The sequence below is a fragment of the Macrosteles quadrilineatus genome, unplaced genomic scaffold (assembly GCF_028750875.1).
Source record: "Macrosteles quadrilineatus isolate MER2022 unplaced genomic scaffold, UCM_ALF_1.0 Scaffold_9__3_contigs__length_116548681, whole genome shotgun sequence".
Classification (NCBI taxonomy): domain Eukaryota; kingdom Metazoa; phylum Arthropoda; class Insecta; order Hemiptera; family Cicadellidae; genus Macrosteles; species Macrosteles quadrilineatus.
In genome coordinates this window covers 15438149-15458470 of record NW_026542602.1, presented here as the reverse complement: position 1 = coordinate 15458470, position 20322 = coordinate 15438149, and the positions used below count along the sequence as shown (strand labels likewise).

The 20322-nt window shown below is 36.7% G+C and overlaps 1 protein-coding gene across 4 annotated transcripts in view; it reads left to right on the top strand.

Moving 5' to 3' along the window:
- Positions 1–709: 709 nt before the first annotated feature.
- LOC129001992 (A-kinase anchor protein 17A-like) overlaps positions 710–20322 on the top strand; it is a 35326-nt gene continuing 15713 nt past the window's right edge. The window contains exons 1-5 of one of the 4 annotated variants that reach the window (XM_054429468.1): positions 710–900; positions 8093–8880; positions 10727–10875; positions 18353–18560; positions 19541–19618. In XM_054429468.1, coding sequence (XP_054285443.1) covers positions 8116–8880; positions 10727–10875; positions 18353–18560; positions 19541–19618 — 1200 coding nt within the window. In that variant the 5' untranslated portion in view covers positions 710–900; positions 8093–8115. Of the gene's footprint in view, positions 991–8004; positions 8881–10726; positions 10876–18352; positions 18561–19540; positions 19619–20322 lie in introns of all 4 variants that reach the window. The other 3 variants (XM_054429467.1, XM_054429465.1, XM_054429466.1) reach the window with 3 other exon arrangements.

Genomic DNA, 20322 nt, shown 5'->3' with positions numbered 1-20322 from the left:
TTTACTTATTCTCCATAAGAATAACATGAGAATTTTAAATTTACAATTTTTTGGAATTTTCTCCGTAACCATTAGGCGCATAATAACGCTTCAATATACTAAATTATTTGTTTTTTTAAGCTCTACAAAATGGTTTGGAAAGAAATTGCTAAATTTTATGTTTTTTGGGTCAAAAATGGGAAAAACCTATTTTTACCCCATAAAACCCCCCGTAAACCCCCGTTCCCATGGTCCGATCATGCTGGATCGCGAACTCGTTCGAATAAACGTACGTTTACACGTTTGTACCAAATTTCATCAAAATCTGATCATTTTTGCTCGAGTTATCGTGCTGACGGACACATATATATATATATATATATAAATATATATATATATATATATATATGAATTTGAACGGATGGTGTTTTTGGCCTCTAGGGACCTCAAAATGAAAAAAAAAATCGGTCCCGCGTCCAGGTCTTACCATGAGTACTACGGTAATAGCTTATTCCCTATATGGGAAATTCGCTAAAAAGAGTCGGAGTCGCTAACTTCACGAACTGGACTGAGGTCACCGTTGTTCTGTTTTCTGTTCCAATGTTCATTTCATTTTCAGTCGATGTTTTTGAATTGAAGTTCAATAGGCCTGGCCTAGGCCTAGGCTATGTAGTGTAGTGTAGTGACTCGGTCTCGGTAGTCGGTAGTGACTAGTGAGTAGTGAATGTGAATGAATAGAATAATCCTATCCCTATCATCAGTGGTGAAAGTGTTAAATTAAAATTAAAAGTACTCTTAGTTATAGGCTATGGTAGTACGGCTACATCAAGTTGGTTTTGTTAACGTCTCTGAACTCGCCTCGCCTTCTTCAACCACATCAGGAGATTTTTAAGTCCTCCGACCTCCAGTCTCCAGTCACTAGTCAGATAGATAGTCATTAGTCATTCATTGCATGCAAAAACTGTAGGCCTACTATCTATCACACAACTCGTCAGATTAGATCACACCAAAGTAGGCAAATACTAGATTATTTTTACGTTAAGGCTAGCATAGTCTATAAATGTACATAGGCCCTAATTTAGAAACAAATCATTAACACCTTGTCATAGCTGATATTTTCACAGGACGACCATTTGTTGAAATTTAATTTTGGAGGTTAGGTTGGACTATTGATTCTAATAAGAATCAGACTCCTCGCAAATAGCCCAAGATAAGTTACCTAGGCTAGGCTAAGTAGCCCAGTTTTTAACCTTTATGCCTGAGCCTGACAAGTAGGCTAAGTTAGGTAATTATTTGGACGTAGTGACTACTCGCAAAAGTGAAATTTTTGTTTTTCATAATGACCTAAATTTCACGCTGAATCCGAAAATGACATTTTTATTTTTCGGAAAATACCGGAAATTCCCGAAAAAAAGGGAAAAACGGGAAAAAATATTTTTTACTTAAAATACGTCATGTGGGTACTCAAAATACGCGGGATATTGTGTAGATTAAGAATATGCAAGAATTTCTTTGATTCGATGAAAAACACCGGAGATAGGGCGAAAAAACGGTGAATAATCGGTTAGGTTAGGCTTGGTTAGGTTAGGTTAGGTTTGGTTAGGTTAGGTTCGGTTAGGTTCGGTTCGGTTAGGTTAGGTTAGTTTAGGTTAGTTTATCAATAACATGAATATTGTAAGTAAACTAACCTTACCTAACCTAACCTAACCTTACCTAACCAAACCTAACCTAACCTAACCTAACCAAACCTAATCTAACTCAACCTAACGTAACCTAACTCAATCTAACATAAACAATAATAATAAAATAATGACCAGCTGATCAGCTGGTATTTTAACACGGACAAAAGTTGGACAAAAAATCTAAAATAACATCGCACATTTTCGGGTTAGGTTAGGTTAGGTTTGGTTAGGTTAGGTTAGGTTAGGTTTGGTTAGGTAAGGTTAGGTTAGGTTAGGTAAGGTTAGTTTACTTACAATACTCATGTTATTGATAAACTAACCTAAACTAACCTAACCTAACCTAACCAAACCAAACCTAACCGAACCGAACCGAACCTAACCAAACCTAACCGAACCTAACCTAACCAAACCTAACCTAACCTAACCAAGCCTAACCTAACCGATTATTCACCGTTTTTTCGCCCTATCTCCGGTGTTTTTCATCGGATCAAAGAAATTCTTGCATATTCTTAATCTACACAATATCCCGCGTATTTTGAGTACCCACATGACGTATTTTGAGTAAAAAATATTTTTTCCCGTTTTTCCCTTTTTTCGGGAATTTCCGGTATTTTCCGAAAAATAAAAATGTCATTTTCGGATTCAGCGTGAAATTTAGGTCATTATGAAAAACAAAAATTTCACTTTTGCGAGTAGTCACTACGTCCAAATAATTACCGTAAGTTATTGCATTAATTTTATCTTAGGTGGTGTAGCCTAAGCATCATAAGTTGGCCTACTTAAACTTAAGTGGGAATGTTCCTATCACCTTGCTGTTAAAGTTACCGTACCCTATGTGTCATTTAGAGGGTTGCCATATGGTAATTTGTAAAAAAGAGGATATTTTAGCTGGCGGCCCACACTACAGTAAATGGCTGCACTTTACTTTAGGTCCTACACTCATTCCAATGAAAATATCGAATAAAACAATTGAATAATCGATATTTTCATTCGGTTGTTTGTAGGACCTAAAGTAAAGTGCAGCCCAGTAAATAAAAGTTAACCCTAGCAGTGGCCAACCATCGTCTGGTGACGGTATGACGTTGATGCTTAGAATGGCCAATGTCGTCTGGTTACGGTATGGGCCGAAATTTTTTTAACGGTAAACAAAACCCTTACAATCAACTCAGATGAGAATAATATATATACCATTCGAAAGATCACATTCTGAACTTTCATTTGATTACATAAACAAACCCTGTAGCAGGTATATAACAATGTCACGACGATTAGAAATCAAATGAATTTTTGGCGCGGCACGACTTTTGCAGCCGACACTTGCGAACTGGCAAAACACGTCTTGTTTGGCATTACCCTGCTCGGATAATTTTCGTCTTGGGATGTTGCGGGTGGTACCACTGGGTAGCCATTGATTTTATCTTCATTGTGGTAGTGATATTTATAACTAAATATTGATTGCACAATCGGTACGATTTTATGAAAACAGCTGTTTTCGAAATTTCTAACAAATGGCCAACAGTCGTCTGGTGACAGTATGGAAAATACGAATTATATACAGTGAAAGTTATTATTACTAGTCATATAGTATATCATTTTGAAGAGGAAGAAATTTAGATTCAGAGAGTGGCAGCCCTGCACTCAGGGTTATTTCTGTATGCTCGCATGTAGACGACGAAGTGAGTCATTACTGCTGCAGTCTGTCAGCTGTCTTGTATTGCCATTGTTTGTTTGTGTTGTTGCCGGTAATAGTTTTATCCGCGATTTATTACTAAATATGTTATTAGTTCGTAGTGTTAGTGTAGTGAAGTGTTGTGTGTGTGTATAACAGCAATCTTCATGCATAAATATTACTGAATTGTGTGAAATAGTGTTCATAAAAGGTTGTATTTTGTTAGCATCATGTCCTAAAATGACGATTCTGACATTCAGAGATTGTTGTACCTATATAATGATATACCCAAGGTGTTATACATTTTTATAAAGGTAAATGAATAGGTACACTACAACATGTTTATAATGGTTTTGGGGTAAAAAACTTTCTAAAAAAGTTATAGCCTAGGCTATACTAAATAGGCCTACTACAGTATTTTGTTAGCATCATGTCCAAAAATGACGATTCTGACATTCAGAGGTGCTTTATATGCTATATAATGATTTACCCAAGGTGTTATACATTTTTATAAAGGTAAATGAATACACTACAACATGTTTATATTGGTTTGGGTGTAAAAAATTGGGTAAAAAAATTATATAGGCTACTAAATACTGTACACTCCATTTTCTCGAAATGCGCAAAAAATTCAAAACGTTCTCAAATTGATACATAATCATAGGTGAAAATAACTTTTTACCATCATACTATGACTTTTTTGGATTCCTTACTTCATTAGCTTTACAAATATGTAGGCTACATATCATCAGCCTACATAATGTTTCACAACACAAGCAAACACTGTAGGCTATAGTTTACACTTATTTGCGGTTTTGCGGTTATTGTATTATTATTTCCCTATTGCGTACCTACAAAAAAAATATTTCTAACATGTTATACATTTGTATGTAGGTAATTGAATACACTACAAGATTATTATGTTGGTTTGAAGTAAGAAAATTTGATACAAAAGTTGTATACTAAGTACTGTGAATTTTTTTCTCGAGAAATCGCTAAAATATAAAAACATTATTTTATATACGTATATTTATAGGTAAAAAATTATTTTTACCCTTAAACTTTATGACTTTTTTTGATTCCTTACTTCATTAGCTTTACAAACATGTATATATCATTATTAGTATACACATATATTATAGAACTTTTTACAACATAAACTAACACTGTACGGTTTTCAATTTTTTCGGTTCTCCGTTTGTCATTATATTTTGCCCCAAAAACTTATAAAAAAAAAATATTTTCCTAACATGTTATATATTTCTATGTAGGGAATTAGATTGTCTACAAAATGTATATAATGAATTTCCCATAAAAAAATCCGTAGAAAAAAAATACCGAGGCCGCTTTTGAAATTTCAAAAAAAAAATCAAATTTTTTTTATTTTTTTCACTTTACCGATAAAATACACTGTCTAAATCATTATGATATTACTATTTATAGATTCTCCTGTTCTTTCCGAACAAAATGAATATGAGGTTGGCTAGGTTTACTTGTACGGTTGAATTTTAACGAATTTTCAAAAAAAGGTCTGCAAAATCGCCAAAATGGGTTGGCCATTCCCCACTTCTAACATTGGCCACTCCTAGGGTTAACGGGCTGGCAAAATTGTAGGCCTATAGGTACCTACATAGCACAAATAAATAGTAGGTAAGTTAACTTATTATAGGCTAACAGAAACTGTAGGCCTATGGGTCATACCATACACTTAAAAAAAGTTATGTCACTGGCCTGAAAGTAAATAAGTTTTTATTAATATTTAAATGGAACTGTCAAAAACCTTCCAAACCAGTTGTTACAGCTATTAGTAGGCGTATTGACATTGGGGCTAGTGACGTCATTTGTTTATGTTTATTGAGTTAATCCATCGTTTCTTTTCAATATTCGTGCTTCAATGTCAATACCTATTCAAATATGGTACATGAAAGCATAAAATATGCATAATAGGTTACATGTACCTTTTAAATCCGACAAACAGCTCGTTTTAATTGAAGGTCGCTTAGTTGCACTAACCTGTGTGTTAGTTGCTACTAAGCGACCTTCAATTAAAACAAACTGTTTGTCGAATTTATAAGGTATGTAGGCCCAACCTTATTATATTGAATACAACAGCTCAGGACCTAGAACTTGACTTAATAACTATGAACTATGACTTTTAATAAAACATGCGCATCTTGCTTGTCACTTCCCATTAAAATTAACAAATAACGTACAAAACGCTCTCTGTACCTGCTAGACATGGTTCGGCTTTGGTAGTGAACACGGATACATTCAAAATCCGGTAATCTCCGGGGAAATCCGGGGATATGGCAACCCTAGTCATTAACATGATCCTAGACCTTGTGGAGCTGGGCCGACTCATGAGCAGACTCGGTGAAACTAAAAAATCAGGACAAACATTTTGAGAGCAAACGTGTTAAGTTAGTAAATAAATATACCCGAACCTAAGTTATAAGTTTAAATTAGGCTACTCAATTCTAGGATGACTCTTAAAATTTGAATACTGATCTGATGAAGTTCACAGCTTTGGAATATTCCATTTGAATGCAGAAAATGGATCAAGTTAGGGAGGGTCATAAATAGAATGTTTGAATCTAAAAACCAAAACATAAGTTGCCTGGGTATTAATAGACGTAACCTGGTAAAAGTCCTCACTTTCCTAAAGTCAAATTAGGTACCGTATTCTAATTTTCACTCAGCAACCACCCACTCATATCTGCTTCGCAATAACTTCAATCTGAGACCTCCAGCCCATTCAACCACCTTCTTTGAAATACATCTAACTTACAATGCCATCAAACTGTTTAATGCTCTCCCTCTTCAAATCAAATCCACTTCTAATCCGGGATGCTTCAAAAGGCACTTAAGGGTAATTTCTCGCTGGTAACAAGGTTACTACAGTGTCCGCCCATTACTCGCTGACGGACAGTCATCACAAATTTTAGTGTTTATTTTTCAAGTTAGTTAAAGGCCTAACAGTCAGTTTTAGTAAATTTGACTCGTGGCTAATGCCTGAAAACATGAGTTTAAGGTTTATTTGAAGATTGGATAACAATGTGTGTGTGTGTACCGGTATTGAATTTGAGAAATGATGTAGGCCTAAACAGTATGATGGGTGAAGCGTGACTAATACCTAGATGACAATGTCCGCGTGCCCCCCTCCCTATTCAAATGCAGGATCAACTTTGACATTTCTCTTTGTTTGTGATTTGCCGTTAGATAAGCCTAAAAAGCCGAAAAGAACTAAGGAAACTGTTACAACTTATCTTAAATACAAAAAGCAAAAATACAACTAAACTATACTTAATCTAGGGATGGTGACAGGCTAACATTAGCCCCCGTTTTTGAAAGAATTTGTTAGCTGAAGGCTGACAATTCTTTGAACAACAAAACGAAAAAAGAACAGAAATTACAAAGCCAAATAATTGTTCCCACAGACACACAATGTTCTGACCACCGAGTATTCTGAACGGCATTGCCTAGATTGTTCCATCACTTCAGATTCTTCTACTAAACTAAATAGTTAAAAAAGGATACCTAACCAAGATGAATTGCTTATGAAATATTAAATTGAACTTTAATTATATAATGAAACCTCAGCAGCAGTTATAACACTATCTTTGTATCCTAACCTCTTGCTCAATATTTATTTAATGCAACATATAAAACATAACTTTTGACAGTTGATCAAACACAATCCACAAGAAAACAACACAAGCAGAGCAGCCAACCAAAACAAATGGACGCTTAAACTAAACCTTATACCTGTGGGCATGGAGAAAACGAACAAAGGCTTAAGCTCAAGCTTAATTTTAAACTAGCTCAAGTTAAAAGCGTAATTTGGGGAAAGCGGCCCTGAGTTATAAAATAATTATGAATTATGCTCAAAACTGAAAGTATGCTAATCGAATCCTGACCCTGACATTAGGCCTCCCTATATTAATAATATGTAGGAAACTTTAAAAGTTACGTGACTAAGTACATTTTAAACCTGAAAAACATTATTTTTCAAAAACGACACAAACACTACATCAAACTAACTTATTCCTGGCACTAACTTAACTTAGGCTAACAAGAACTTTAGATCAATTTAAGATTACCTAAACACTTAGTGGACATCATTGATTGGTGTTGTATGCCTAAAAATATAATTTTGCCTAGTTGTTAGTGGTGAACAGTTTGCTGTTGCTTCATTGCTGCCAGCTTTTGTGGAAACGGTACCTATTAAACAATAATAATGATGCCCAAATATGTCAACAGTGAAAAAACTGTCAAAATCTAAAATATCAAAACTTTAGAATCTGGAAACTTGTCGATTCACGATTGTTGAGTCTCGAAACCAAATTTTTCCAAAGTTTTTATGGTTTTGAGATTTGAGATTTAGTTTTGTCAAGTCACTAGAGTTCCAGTCGTAGCTACAAAATTTTATAGTGTAGGCCTACTAAGTTACTTAATGTAAAAAGGCCTTTTTACAGCTCGTCATTGTTGGGTACTTATTAAATAGAATAGACAATAGAAAGTTGAGTATTTTTTTTAAACATGGATTTACTATTAGTTTAAACCCTATAGCAAAAAAGGTACCGGTACAGTACCTCCTTTTTATTGTTAGAGTGTGTCAATTTATTTAAGATTTTCTATTTACCAATTATATAAAGCTACTAATGAGAAGCCTAGTTTTTCCAGGATTAATGCAAAGTTTTAGCTGTTTAAAAACCAGGTGGAAAGTTTTCTTCAAGATGTGTTGTTGTAACCACCTTGTCAGGAGCCTGTGGATGGGGTATCAAGATGAGTGTGTTCCAAAGCTGCAGCAACACCAGCGATGCGACCCCTCTCTCCTCCCCTCAGAGCTTGTACCTCAAACCTGTAGCTCGATTAAACATATCCGTACAGCTCCCCAACTTGAAAACACCTGGAAAAAGTATCTCCAACTGGGAAGTGATGGAGAAACTGCGACATTATGCCGTGCCAGAAGAGCTCTATCATCTGAAAGTAGCCAAGAGTACGTTAGAAGTAGTGAGGTTCGAAGCAGAGATAGAAGACCGCTCAAAACTTCTGGCCGTCTTGGCCCGACTCAATGGGCGATCCCTGAAACTCTCAGGTTTCCATGAGAGCCTTAAAGTGAGAGCGGCTGAAGCTAAACCTGATTTTCCTAATCGTCATTCGTGGGATTCTTACTTCCGGGATGCAAAAAACATGAATGAAATGAAACCTGGTGAAAGACCTGACACAATTCATATCACTAATCTTCCTTGTAAATGGTTTGCTGCAAAATCTGATGCTTCAAAGCCGAGTGAATATGTTTTGAGAAAAGTATTTGAAGTTTTTGGTGAAGTTCGATGTGTTGATATTCCAATGTTGGATCCTTTCAGAAGCCAAATGAAATCTCACATATCTGGTATTAAGATGTTTTCCAATAACCAGAACTTAATATTTGAGGCTTATGTTCAATTTAAAGAGTATATGTGTTTTGTGAAAGCCATGGACGCTCTCCGCGGAATGAAATTAATGCACAAGGACGAGACCGGAAAGGCTTTTACTGCTAGTATTAAGGTGAGTTTTTTAGGCTAATATAATCATGCATTAGTAATTTAAAGAGTCTTATGTTTTAAAGAGTTCATTATCACACATAATAGGGTAACCTCTTTGAGAAATGGTATTAAAATATAACATATTTCAGCAAGAATATTGTTTTAATTTAGTTAAGCTTTTTTGAATCATTTCATTAATTTTGCCACAAGGGCAACATTTTGGCCTGTAGTGTTTAAAAGAATGGTGGTACTTTTCTGTAAAGGGAACATTTCTATTTTTATGATATTTCAATATTTTATTTTTTGATCCAATATATTGATATTAACGGATTGAAAAATATCAGCTGACAACTACATAGGCTAAATAAATATTGTTTAGTATCAACAAACAATGAAAAACAAATTATATTGAAATGAAACTGTTCCAAACTAAGTTAACCTAACTAGCTTTAACCCAACTTGCTGTAACTTGATATTCTCCACATGCCTTTTTCTGTTATCAAAGGGAATTTTGAAATAGTACAGTACAGCAAGTTTGGTTAGTTATATTAGGTTAGTTTAGAACAGTTTCATTTCTTAATCCATTATTTTTTCCTAAACAATATCAGTTGTCAATTTGTAATTTTATGATGGGTAGCCTCTGGACCATACAGCAACCATAATAATGGTTTAATTTACCTCTGTCAATATGGTCCTTGCGTAGTTTGTCACTACTGCAGTTTCGTGCTCGTGGAGCACATCTTCAGGTGAAGATCACAAAAGTTAAAACATTTTCTTCATGTAAAGGTCGTCAATTTTTGAAATGTTTTTTCGTACCGTTCGTGTGTTATATGTTTTCGATGTTTTTTCAAAAATTGACGACCTTCACATGAAGAAAATGTTTTAACTTTCGTGATCTTCACCTGAAGATGTGCTCCACGAGCACGAAACTGCAGTAGTGACAAACTACGCAAGGACCATATTGACAGAGGTAAATTAAACCATTATTATTGTCAATTTGAAATTTTAAAATGTGTTTGAAGGTGTTAAAACAGGAGGATTATGGATCGCAAAGGAAAACAAAACTATTGATATATCGAACAAAAAAATGATCCATATTAATGAATGTCTATAGAGTAAAACAGAGAAGTGTGTGATGGAGCTGGTAGTGAACCTGTTAAGCAATGTTAACTCTATTTTATTTGTTGCTCTGATATGGAGCTCTCTCAGTGAGATAGCAAGTTTACAAAATGTCAAAAACATTCTTTCTAGCAATAGGCCTAACACAGTTGAGATAATTGACTGGTTGTAAACACAACATTTTTTAGGTTTGAAAAAACTTATAGAAGATATTTCTCCTTACCTTCAAAAGGCTTTATGATGACAGACTTGAAGTCATGTTGAAAACAAGAACTACACACCCGGAAGCATAGCAAAACGCCTTGTGATTTTTTGCAACAGAAGTGTGCTACAGTACTCAATAGTATGCTTAGTTGCTTGAATCTGGTTTAAAATTGTTTCGATATTGTCGCAAACTGTGATATTTGCTTAACTGTATCTTGCACAATTTTGGTTACTCCGTGTGTGCTGGGCCTTATTGTTTACTTTTTGCCCGCTGGAAACGGGCTCAAATTTAATTAAAAGTTGCATCAATTTAATTAAATGCATGAATATATAGGAACTAGTTTATTACTAACCAAAGTGGTTGTAGTAGAGAGCTTGACTAATTGTTTGTTGAATTAAATTGATTCTGTTATTTGCTATTTATTAAAAAACAATTTTAAAAAAATTTTGTAATTGGCCTAGTGTTATGTTAAGTGTTTAAGGTAATGGGCTTACTGAGCTAATACATGTGCAGGAATAATGACTAATCTAGACGCTATATACAGGTGGACTTTGATAAGACAAAACATCTGAGTGACAGCAGCATTCGTCGTAGGAGAGTCGAGCGAGAGCGGCTCATGGCCAAAGAACAGGAGCGAGAAGACCAAGAGCGGCAGAAGAGAGAAGAAGAAGAACTTAAATTGGCTGCAGAGAGGTGGGTGAAATTACACATTTTCCATTGCTGATGTTCTTTGAGGACATCATCAGTAAACTATAAAACAAAGAGTAGAGCACTACTACCAAAACAACAATGAGCACAGTACTACAGTATACGAATACTGATGTATGTGAGACCTCTCTAGTCTCTCTTGGCATAGTTAAGGACATGAGTCTGTTAGTCTTGAGTCATGGTAGGGTCCAAACAACCGTTAACAGAGTCCACCTTTGTTGTGACTTTGAATTAGAGTTCATAATAAGCACGCATTTGAATAAACTCTTTTATTGAAAAGTAATATTTACAACTGCAAATTGAAAAGGTAAACATTGTTTTGTAATTAATGACAACAGCTGATAATATACAGTATAAAGAATACTACAATCTCCCCCACTTATTTTCAACTCATTTTGTAACATAGTCTTTAAGGTAATCTGGAGCTTTATGAGTGCGGGTTGAACATCGTACTCGTGGTCGTGGTGATGTTGGTTGTAAGTTCTCTTCAGCTGGTAATTGGACTAATTCTGGAACTTGGATAGGAACTTGCTGTTGCGGAAGTATGGGTACTTGCATTGGGACTTGTGGAATTATGGGAACTTGATTAGGTACTTCTTCACATTCGTTGAAACGAACCTTCTTTACTTGAGTTTTCCGGAGTTGGTCTAGATGACGTTTCAGTGTTCTTCCAGAATCTAACCTTACAATATAGTGAAGAGTCCCTAGTTTCTGTATAATCTCACCAAATGTCCATATATATTTATTATTTTGTGAATACTCCCTAATGAGAACTCTCTCCCCCACATTGAATGTTCGAACTCTTATTATCGAAGGAGGATTCTTTGCCGGATGGTAAGGTCGAAGAGCATCCAGCTTGATGCGGATCCTACGATGAAGATATCGTTCTGCAGGTGATTGTCCATTAGAGAGAGGAGTGGCGCGATATTGATGAAGAATCTCTTGAACCTTTGTATGTATTTGACGATGGTCATCTTCCAATGCTTTTAATCTTTGCTTCAAAGTCTGGATAGTTCTTTCAGCAAGACCATTTGTAGCTGCATGTCCAGGTGCAATCAGTTTCTGGAAAATTCCATTGGATGAACAGTATTTCTTGAATTCTGCGCTGGTGAAAATTGTGGCATTGTCTGATACCATCACTTGAGGATAGCCATTAGATGAGAAAATGTTGTCGAGAAGAATAATAGTATTAGAAGTTGTAGGAGCATTTCTCAATACTTTAACTTCTACCCACTTTGACTTGGCACACACACAAACAAGAAAGTAGTGGTTTTGAAAAGGCCCCGCGTAATCTATATGAATACGCTCCCAGTTTTCTTCTGGCTCTACCCATGGATGAAGGGGTGCTTTGGGAGGATTGAATTTTATGTGGGCGCAAATTTCACACGATTGGACTAATTTCTCTATGTCCTTGTCAATCCCTTGCCAATAAACGTATCTTCGGGCTAATTGCTTCATCTTTGTAATACCAATGTGAGTAGCATGTAGTTGCTGTAAGACTTGAGGTTGAAGGCTGTTAGGAATGACAGCACGAGTTTCCTTGAAAAGTACTCCGTTGTCCAATGTGTATGGTAGGTCAGCAGAAGAAGACAAAAGTTTCCTTTTAATTTCTCTAAGATTTTGGTCAGCTTCAGTTTCCCGGGCTAGAATAGTTGCATTTAAATGTTCAGAAGATATTTCAAAAATTGTTTCTGAATGTAGCAAGGTAACTTCATTGTTTAGGAAAATGTCTAAGGTTTCAGAATATTGAGTCACTGGAGCTCTGGATAAACAATCAACATTAGCATTTGCTTCCCCTTTCTTGAAACGTATTGAATAGTTAAACCCTGATAGAAAAGATGCATAACGGAGTAGACGGCTGGAAGTCATGGGTGGTAAGGATTTGCTTTCATGGAAAATTCTTGAAAGAGGGGCATTATCTGTAATTAAGGTGAAGTGAAGTCCATACAGATAATTGTAAAAATGACTGACTCCAAACACGATCGCAAGAGCTTCTCGATCGAGCTGACTGTAATTTCGCTCTGATGGAGTTAAGGATCTGGATGCGTAAGCGATCGGTTTCTCTTCATCGTCAATTATGTGACTCATTACAGCTGCAATTCCGGTAGGACTGGCATCACATGTTAGAACGATTGGACGATGGGGGTCATATGGTACTAGAACTCTTTTAGAAGTTATTTCCTCCTTGAGACAATCAAATGCAGATTGACAATCTATTGACCAATGAAATCTTCTATTTTTCTGTAGAAGCTGTCGAAGAGGTGTTGTTTTTGTAGATAGGTCTGGGATGAACCGAGCGTAGTAGGTAACCATTCTAAGAAATTTCCGGACCTCATCAATATTCCTTGGTTGAGGCATATTACAAACAGCTTTAATCTTTTCTGGACTTTTTGAAATTTGATTGTACTTAATCACATGACCAAGATAGTCAATCTGTTCGCAAAAGAATTTGCATTTGTCTTTGTTTAGATGCAAGTCGTTCGCATGTAGACAGAATAGACACAACCGTAAATTATTGTAGCATTCATCTTTTGTTGTACCGTGCACGATTATGTCGTCAAAATAAACTTCAGTCTTTGGTAACCCGTTTAGAATTTGGCTTAGAATGCGATTGAATTCGGCAGGCGCGGTCTTGATTCCGAAACTAAGTCTGTGCATCAAGTATGTACCGCGGTGTGTAGTAATAGTTTGAATTTTGCTGCTTGGGGCATCAACTGGAATGTGCAAATAAGCCTTGTAAATATCAAGCTTGCAAAAATATTTAGAGTCTCGCAAACAGTGTAAAACATCTGGAATGTGTTTGATCGGGAAATTAGATGAAACAAGACGATCATTTACGCCTGTTTTGTAATCGACGCATAACCTCACTGTGCCATTTTCTTTAGGAATAACTACCAAAGGCGAACCCCAATCGCTAGCATCGACTTTAGATATTATGCCGGATGATTCAAGACTGTTGAGTTCTTCCTCAACCTGAGATCTAAGGGCAAACGGAACGTTACGTTCTTTGGTATACACAGGTTTAGCGTTTTCACGTAATTGAAGTGTAACTTTGTGGTTGGGCAAGCATCCAATTCTTTGGTCAAAAACTGTGGAAAATTCAGAAAATATGTCATCAATCGAATGGAAGGTTTCGGAGACATTGAAAAAGTTAGGTTGATTTGAACCATCATCTATTTCTTGTAGACTTATATGTAAGTGTCGAATCCACACTCTTCCTAGGACTGCTGGACAATTATCAGGAACTATATACATATCTTCGATTGATTTATGGTTTTTGTAAGTAACCTCAACTGTAACTTTGCCCAATGGTTTAAATACATTATTTGTATAAGCACGGAAATACACATTAGTTGGGTCAAGTTTGATGTTGAGATTTAACTCATTGAAAGCCTTTTCTGGTATTAATGTAAATCCTGCTCCGTAATCTATCTCAAAACGCATTGGCTTGTTATCAATTGAAACTGTAGCAAAATACTTTTGTGAATCGGGTAAATTTGATCGTTCGTTCTGGTCAAATATGTCTATGATATTAGGTTTGGTAACTGGATGAATTTCAGTGATTTGATTTAAGCCTAGCGTAATGTCATCAGAGGTTGAAGAAATGTACTTTGTTGAATTGAACTTAGATTGATTGGTAGAAGACTTATTTTTCATTTGGGTTGAAATGCAAACTTTGGCTACATGGCCTTGTTTCGAACAGGAAGTGCAATGAAGTGATGACTTGCTAGTGCGACACTCAGTTGCGCGGTGATTATTTCTACCGCATCGAAAGCAAAGATCTCCAAAACCTAAGCGATTGAAATCTACTTTTGATTGAGAACGATAAGTATGACCAGAATTTGGATTCTTACGGTAGTTTGAACGACTTCTTTGATGTTTTGTACCTACATTTGAAAGTTTATTGATATCTACATCAGTTGGAATTGAATGCTGATGTTTGTTCAAAGCCTGGGTCTCTAATCGGGAAGCTTCCAAAGCAGTAGCTTTGGTTACAATGTCTTTGAATGAAGTAGTGTCTGATTGTAATAACTGCTCTCGAATCCAGTCATCTTTTAAGCCTCTTATGAATTGAGCTCTTAAAAATGTATCTGAGACTGAAACTTGTTTTGAACATTCACACTGGACTGTAAATTCACACTCAGACAGGTCTTTTTGTAGTGAAGCTATGTATTCAGGAATTGATTGATTTGCTTTTTGATAAGTGTTTAAAAAGTAATGTTGTGAAACTACAACGTTTCTGTGTGGTGAAAGCATGTCACGTAGTGATTTGACCAAAGTAGCAAAATCTAGGTCTTTGATAGGTTTTTCAGGTCCAATTAATGATGAAAGATTATTGTAGTGAACAGAGCCAATTGAAGCGCAAAGAAGTTGTGCTTTTTTCCTTTCATCTGAGATGTTTTTGACAGCAAGATAATTTTCAAAGCGTTCCAAATAGTTTTTAAATTTTTCCTTTTTCTGATCGAAATTTTCAAATGGTTGAATACTTACTAACGTATTACTCTGCTGTACTGGAGGTTGAAGTTGAAGTTTTTCTGTAATCTTCGATGCAAGTGTAGCTGCAAGTGTGACTTGGCTCTCAGTGAATGCTTTCAGTAGTGCTGTAAATTGTTCTGCATCCATAATGTACAAAATCGAAATTTAGAAAAGGTTTTAAATCCAAATAATGAGTAGAAATTTTGAAAAACTTTTTCTCGTCGCCAATTGTTGTGACTTTGAATTAGAGTTCATAATAAGCACGCATTTGAATAAACTCTTTTATTGAAAAGTAATATTTACAACTGCAAATTGAAAAGGTAAACATTGTTTTGTAATTAATGACAACAGCTGATAATATACAGTATAAAGAATACTACAACCTTGTTCACACGAAATATTCTCACTAATTACCCACGGAAGTTTTATGGTAACAGTTAACAATTGCTAAGGTCCTGTTGAATGTATTCATTACATGTCTAGAAGTCAAATATTAATAGTGAAAGAACTTTTTGAATTATTAAAACTCTATACTAATTTAATTTAATATGTAGAGGTTGGTGCTGGTGACACTAGTTAAAATCATGAAGTAAATATTTTAGTTATAAAATAAAATTGGTATTTTAACACTAATACCGAAACCCCGGTCTGACAGGCCCACAGGAATTTTCAAAAACGCATATTGGCAACACTGTTTACTTGGGAGATTCCATTCCCACAATACCTCCCCCCCTTTTCCTCCCCTACCTATTGATATATTGTTTGTTCATTTTGCATGGGTGCCGTGACCTTGACAGGTTGTCTGTTCATAACATGCCTGTCTCAGAAGACCATCGTTAGTGTATTTTAAAGCAGGGTCTCCCAGGCCGAGGGTTTCGGTTTGTGTGTGTCTAAGCAGGGTCCATTATTTTTCAAATGGGGTCTCAAAGACCGGGGGTTTCGGTTAACGTCAGCCTTGGTAGGGTTTCGGTACTAGTGTTAAATTATGTCAGCAAATCATTAACAAAGGCTAATCATGTAGTGTTTGATCTCATTTTCTTTAAAATTCAACAACAATTTCAAATACAACATTAAAATTTTATTACTGGACAGTGGACACCCCAATATTGAGTCCCCTGTCTGGCCGGGCAGGTCAGACGAAGGAGCTCATGAGTAAAAGGTCTTCTAATCTGTCAGGTTCCACGCCTGGTGGAATGGAGTATAGTGACAGGGTATATACCAACCGGGAAATAACCTTGAATTTGAAGGGACCTGGAAAAAACCGGGAAAAAGCCGGGATTTTTGGTCCGATTCCGGGATTTTTATTTTAGCCCCGGTAGAAGATTGTAGTCGTAAAATGCGTCTTGCCGCGATTGCGGGCGACGACGATGACGTTTCCGTGACCGCGGGAGACGACGATGACGTTTCCGTGACCGCAGGAGACGACGATGATGATTTCTACACGGCCGCGTGAAATGCTCAAGATTTTGCCGCGATAGTGGCCGACGACGATGACGTTTCCGCGACCGCGGGAGACGACGATGACGTTTCCGCGACCGCGGGAGACGACGATGACGTTTCCGCGACCGCGGGAGACGACGATGACGTTTCCGTGACCGCGGGAGACGACGATGAAGTTTCCGTGACCGCGAAAGACGACGATGATGATTTCTACACGGCCGCGTGCTATGCTCATGTTTTTGCCGTGATTGCGGCCGACGACGATGACGTTTCCGTGACCGCGGGAAACGACGTTGACGTTTCCGCGACCGCGGGAGACGACGATGATGTAGACACGGCCACGGGAAATATTCATGATTTTGCCGAGATTGCGGACGACGACGAATATGACGTTTCCGTGACTGCGGGAGGCTATGATTATGTCTACAAGGCCGCAGATGTTCATGATTTAGCCGCGATCGCGGACGACGACGATGACGTTTACGTGACCGCGGGATCAACGATGATGTTTACACTGCCGCGGGAAATATTCATGATTTTGCTGAGATTGCGGACGACGACGAATATGACGTTTCCGTGACTGCGGGAGGCTATGATTATGTCTACACGGCCGCAGATGTTCATGATTTAGCCGCGATCGTGGATGACGATGATTACGTTTCCGTGATCGCGAGAGACGGCGATAATGTATACATACCGCGGGAGATGTCCAGGATTTTTCCATGATAACGTAAGACTGTGATGACGTTTACGTCACTGTGGGAAGCGACCACACGACCGCAGGAAATATTCAGGATTTTGCCACCGTTGATAATGTGTTCATAAAAAATTAAGATAATATTCAGGATTTTGCTGCTATCGAGAGAGAAGATGTTTCCGTGGCCTTAAGTAATGATGATAATGAAAATGATTACTATAATAAGGATTATTACTTTTTCAACACTAGCTCACTATGGACTTTGAAACAAATTTGATGTAAGTTTATATTGAATACTTAAGCTGCAAGTCTTAAATTGATTGTAGTTTAAGTGGAACCAAAGAAATACTCGGGAATCTGGAAAAACTTTGAAAAACCAGGAAAAACCAGGAAAAACCTGGAAAAAACCTGGAATTTCACTTTAATAAAATAGTATACACCCTGAGTGAAGAGCAGGCCACCCTTCTTAACTGCTTGTCCCTTCAGTTTTTGACATTAGTCTATCTTGATTTGAAGTAGCCTATCTAAATCATTATATCTTTAAAATTATCTTTCTACTTTCTAGTATTTGTCTCTTGTCTGTACACAAGGAAAGATATTAAAAATCATTTGAACAAGTTGAGGTGATACCTGTCCCTGACTAAGATTTCTCTTGTATAACTTTAACTTAAAATTGTTAAAATTCTAGCCCAAAAAATATTGAATCATTTCAAAGTCCTATTTTGCGTTGTGTCAACTTTGGACATTTTGAAGAAGAAAATGCCGTGTAACTTCCTTTCATGTAGCCTATATGCTTTGCCAATGCATAATGGCCTAAAACGCCTTCTTGACCAACATATTTGCCAACAGAAAGCGAGCCGAGGAGGAGAGGGCAGCTAAGTTGGAGAGACAGCGGCAACGGGAGGAGCGACGCAAGGCCAAGATGTTGGAGAGACTCAAGCACCGAGAGGCGGACGACATGAATAAAAAGATAGCAACAGAAGAAAGACTCTTGCTCATAGCTCAGCGGAGACTGGAGTCCTTTAGACTGTTGGGAGAGCTGTTCAACCGGCTCAAGGTCTGGTGGTCAAAGAAGAAAACATTAACTAACTCACTACGCAAATAACACTCATCGGTTATGTGTAGTCAAATCAAATTATTAAAATTCAGCCAAAGTTGACTAAAACAATTTATTGTCAGCTTTAGCTATGTCAACAATGATCTACAATTTAGGACGTTCACTAAGTCATACGGAGACTAAATTTTTTTTACAATTCTAAGGCTAGGTATTTAGGGCAAGGTTATTCACATATTACTTATAGTATTTTTGTGTCAGGGTTTACAATATCCCTGGAAACTGTATCAGGAGGTAGTTCTTTGACTTTTGGCTGCTGATGTAGGAATCCCTTCTATACGAACCTGCAGCCTTTTTTTTTATTAACAAATTATTTAGTTCAATGAGTCACATAGACATAGAGAAGAGTGGATAGATATCTTTGAATTTTAAACAATATACCTTTGATACAAGTAAGACTCAATTAGAACTCCACATTTTAATTCATGGTTGGATGAAATCGGCAACCTATCATTCCTATCAATCTATGTAAGGTTAAGAATTTTTATTTCTACTATGACATTATCCTATACTCATTTAAAAACCTTTTTTGTCAAAATTTTTAATTTGGCCAATTATTTTTCTTCCTGGAACCCATGAAATAATTCATGTTGTTTCTTTAATATATGAAAATGAAATGAAATAAAATGAAAATCCTTCTTTATTGAGGCGAACTTAGAACCTCATGGTCCTTTCTTACTGTTAACCTCTACCTATACATTAACATGGTATAAATAGTTTGATAGTGGGCAAATGATATCATAATTTACTTAAATGATAAAATAAAGTAAAAGTAAATGATGAAGTAAATAAGATCTTCATTCCAAATAATAAGTATTCTGAACTAGGAAATGTGGCACTGTATCTTGAAGTTTTAGCTGAGGTCCTTGCTTTTCAAAACAACCATTTACAAAAGCATTTTTTAAATTGTCTTCTTATTTTAGGTTGCCAAGGAAAATGAACGATACAATAAAAGAGAGAAGTGGAAAAAACAGTCGGATGGTGTGAAAAAACTAGGATCGGTGAGTGTAATCAAAAATAAAATTTACATCCGCTATGAGATGTGATTTTTAATGTTTGTTATTTTGTATAGCATTTTAATTGCCACACATTATTTTGACAGTCACATTTTCAGCAAGTTTTTAGGTTCAGTGATAATATTGCACAAGTGTGTTGAAAGTACCAAAAAAGTGGTCAGGTATTTCCCTAGAAACAACAATACAGACACCCTCTCTAATCCGGCACTGTGCCACTCTAGCACCCCAGTAATCTGGCGTCTTTTGGCTGGGGAGGTCTTCTGCGGTTTGGGCAAAACCATTAACATCTCCCGTGGTCATGTAGACGTTATCATCGCCTCCCGCGGTCAAGGAAATGTCATCGTCGCCATGCCCGATCGCGGCAAAATCATAAACATCTCCCGCGGCCGTTTAGACATTATTGTTGTCTTCCGCTAAATCTGATTATCTCCCACAACTGTGTAAACATCATCATCCATTCCCGCGGTCACGGAGACATCTTCGTCGTCTTGCACGATCGCGGGTTTAATCATGAACAACTCCCGCAGTCATGTAGACGTTATCATCCACTCCTGTGGTCATGGAAACGTCATCGTCGTGATGCCCGATCGCGGCAATAGCGGTTTCCTATTGCACGATCTTTGGAGTCAGTGCGTGCGGTGGATGGTTGTAATTTTTTTTGTGTCACGGCAGTCATTACCATTATTGTT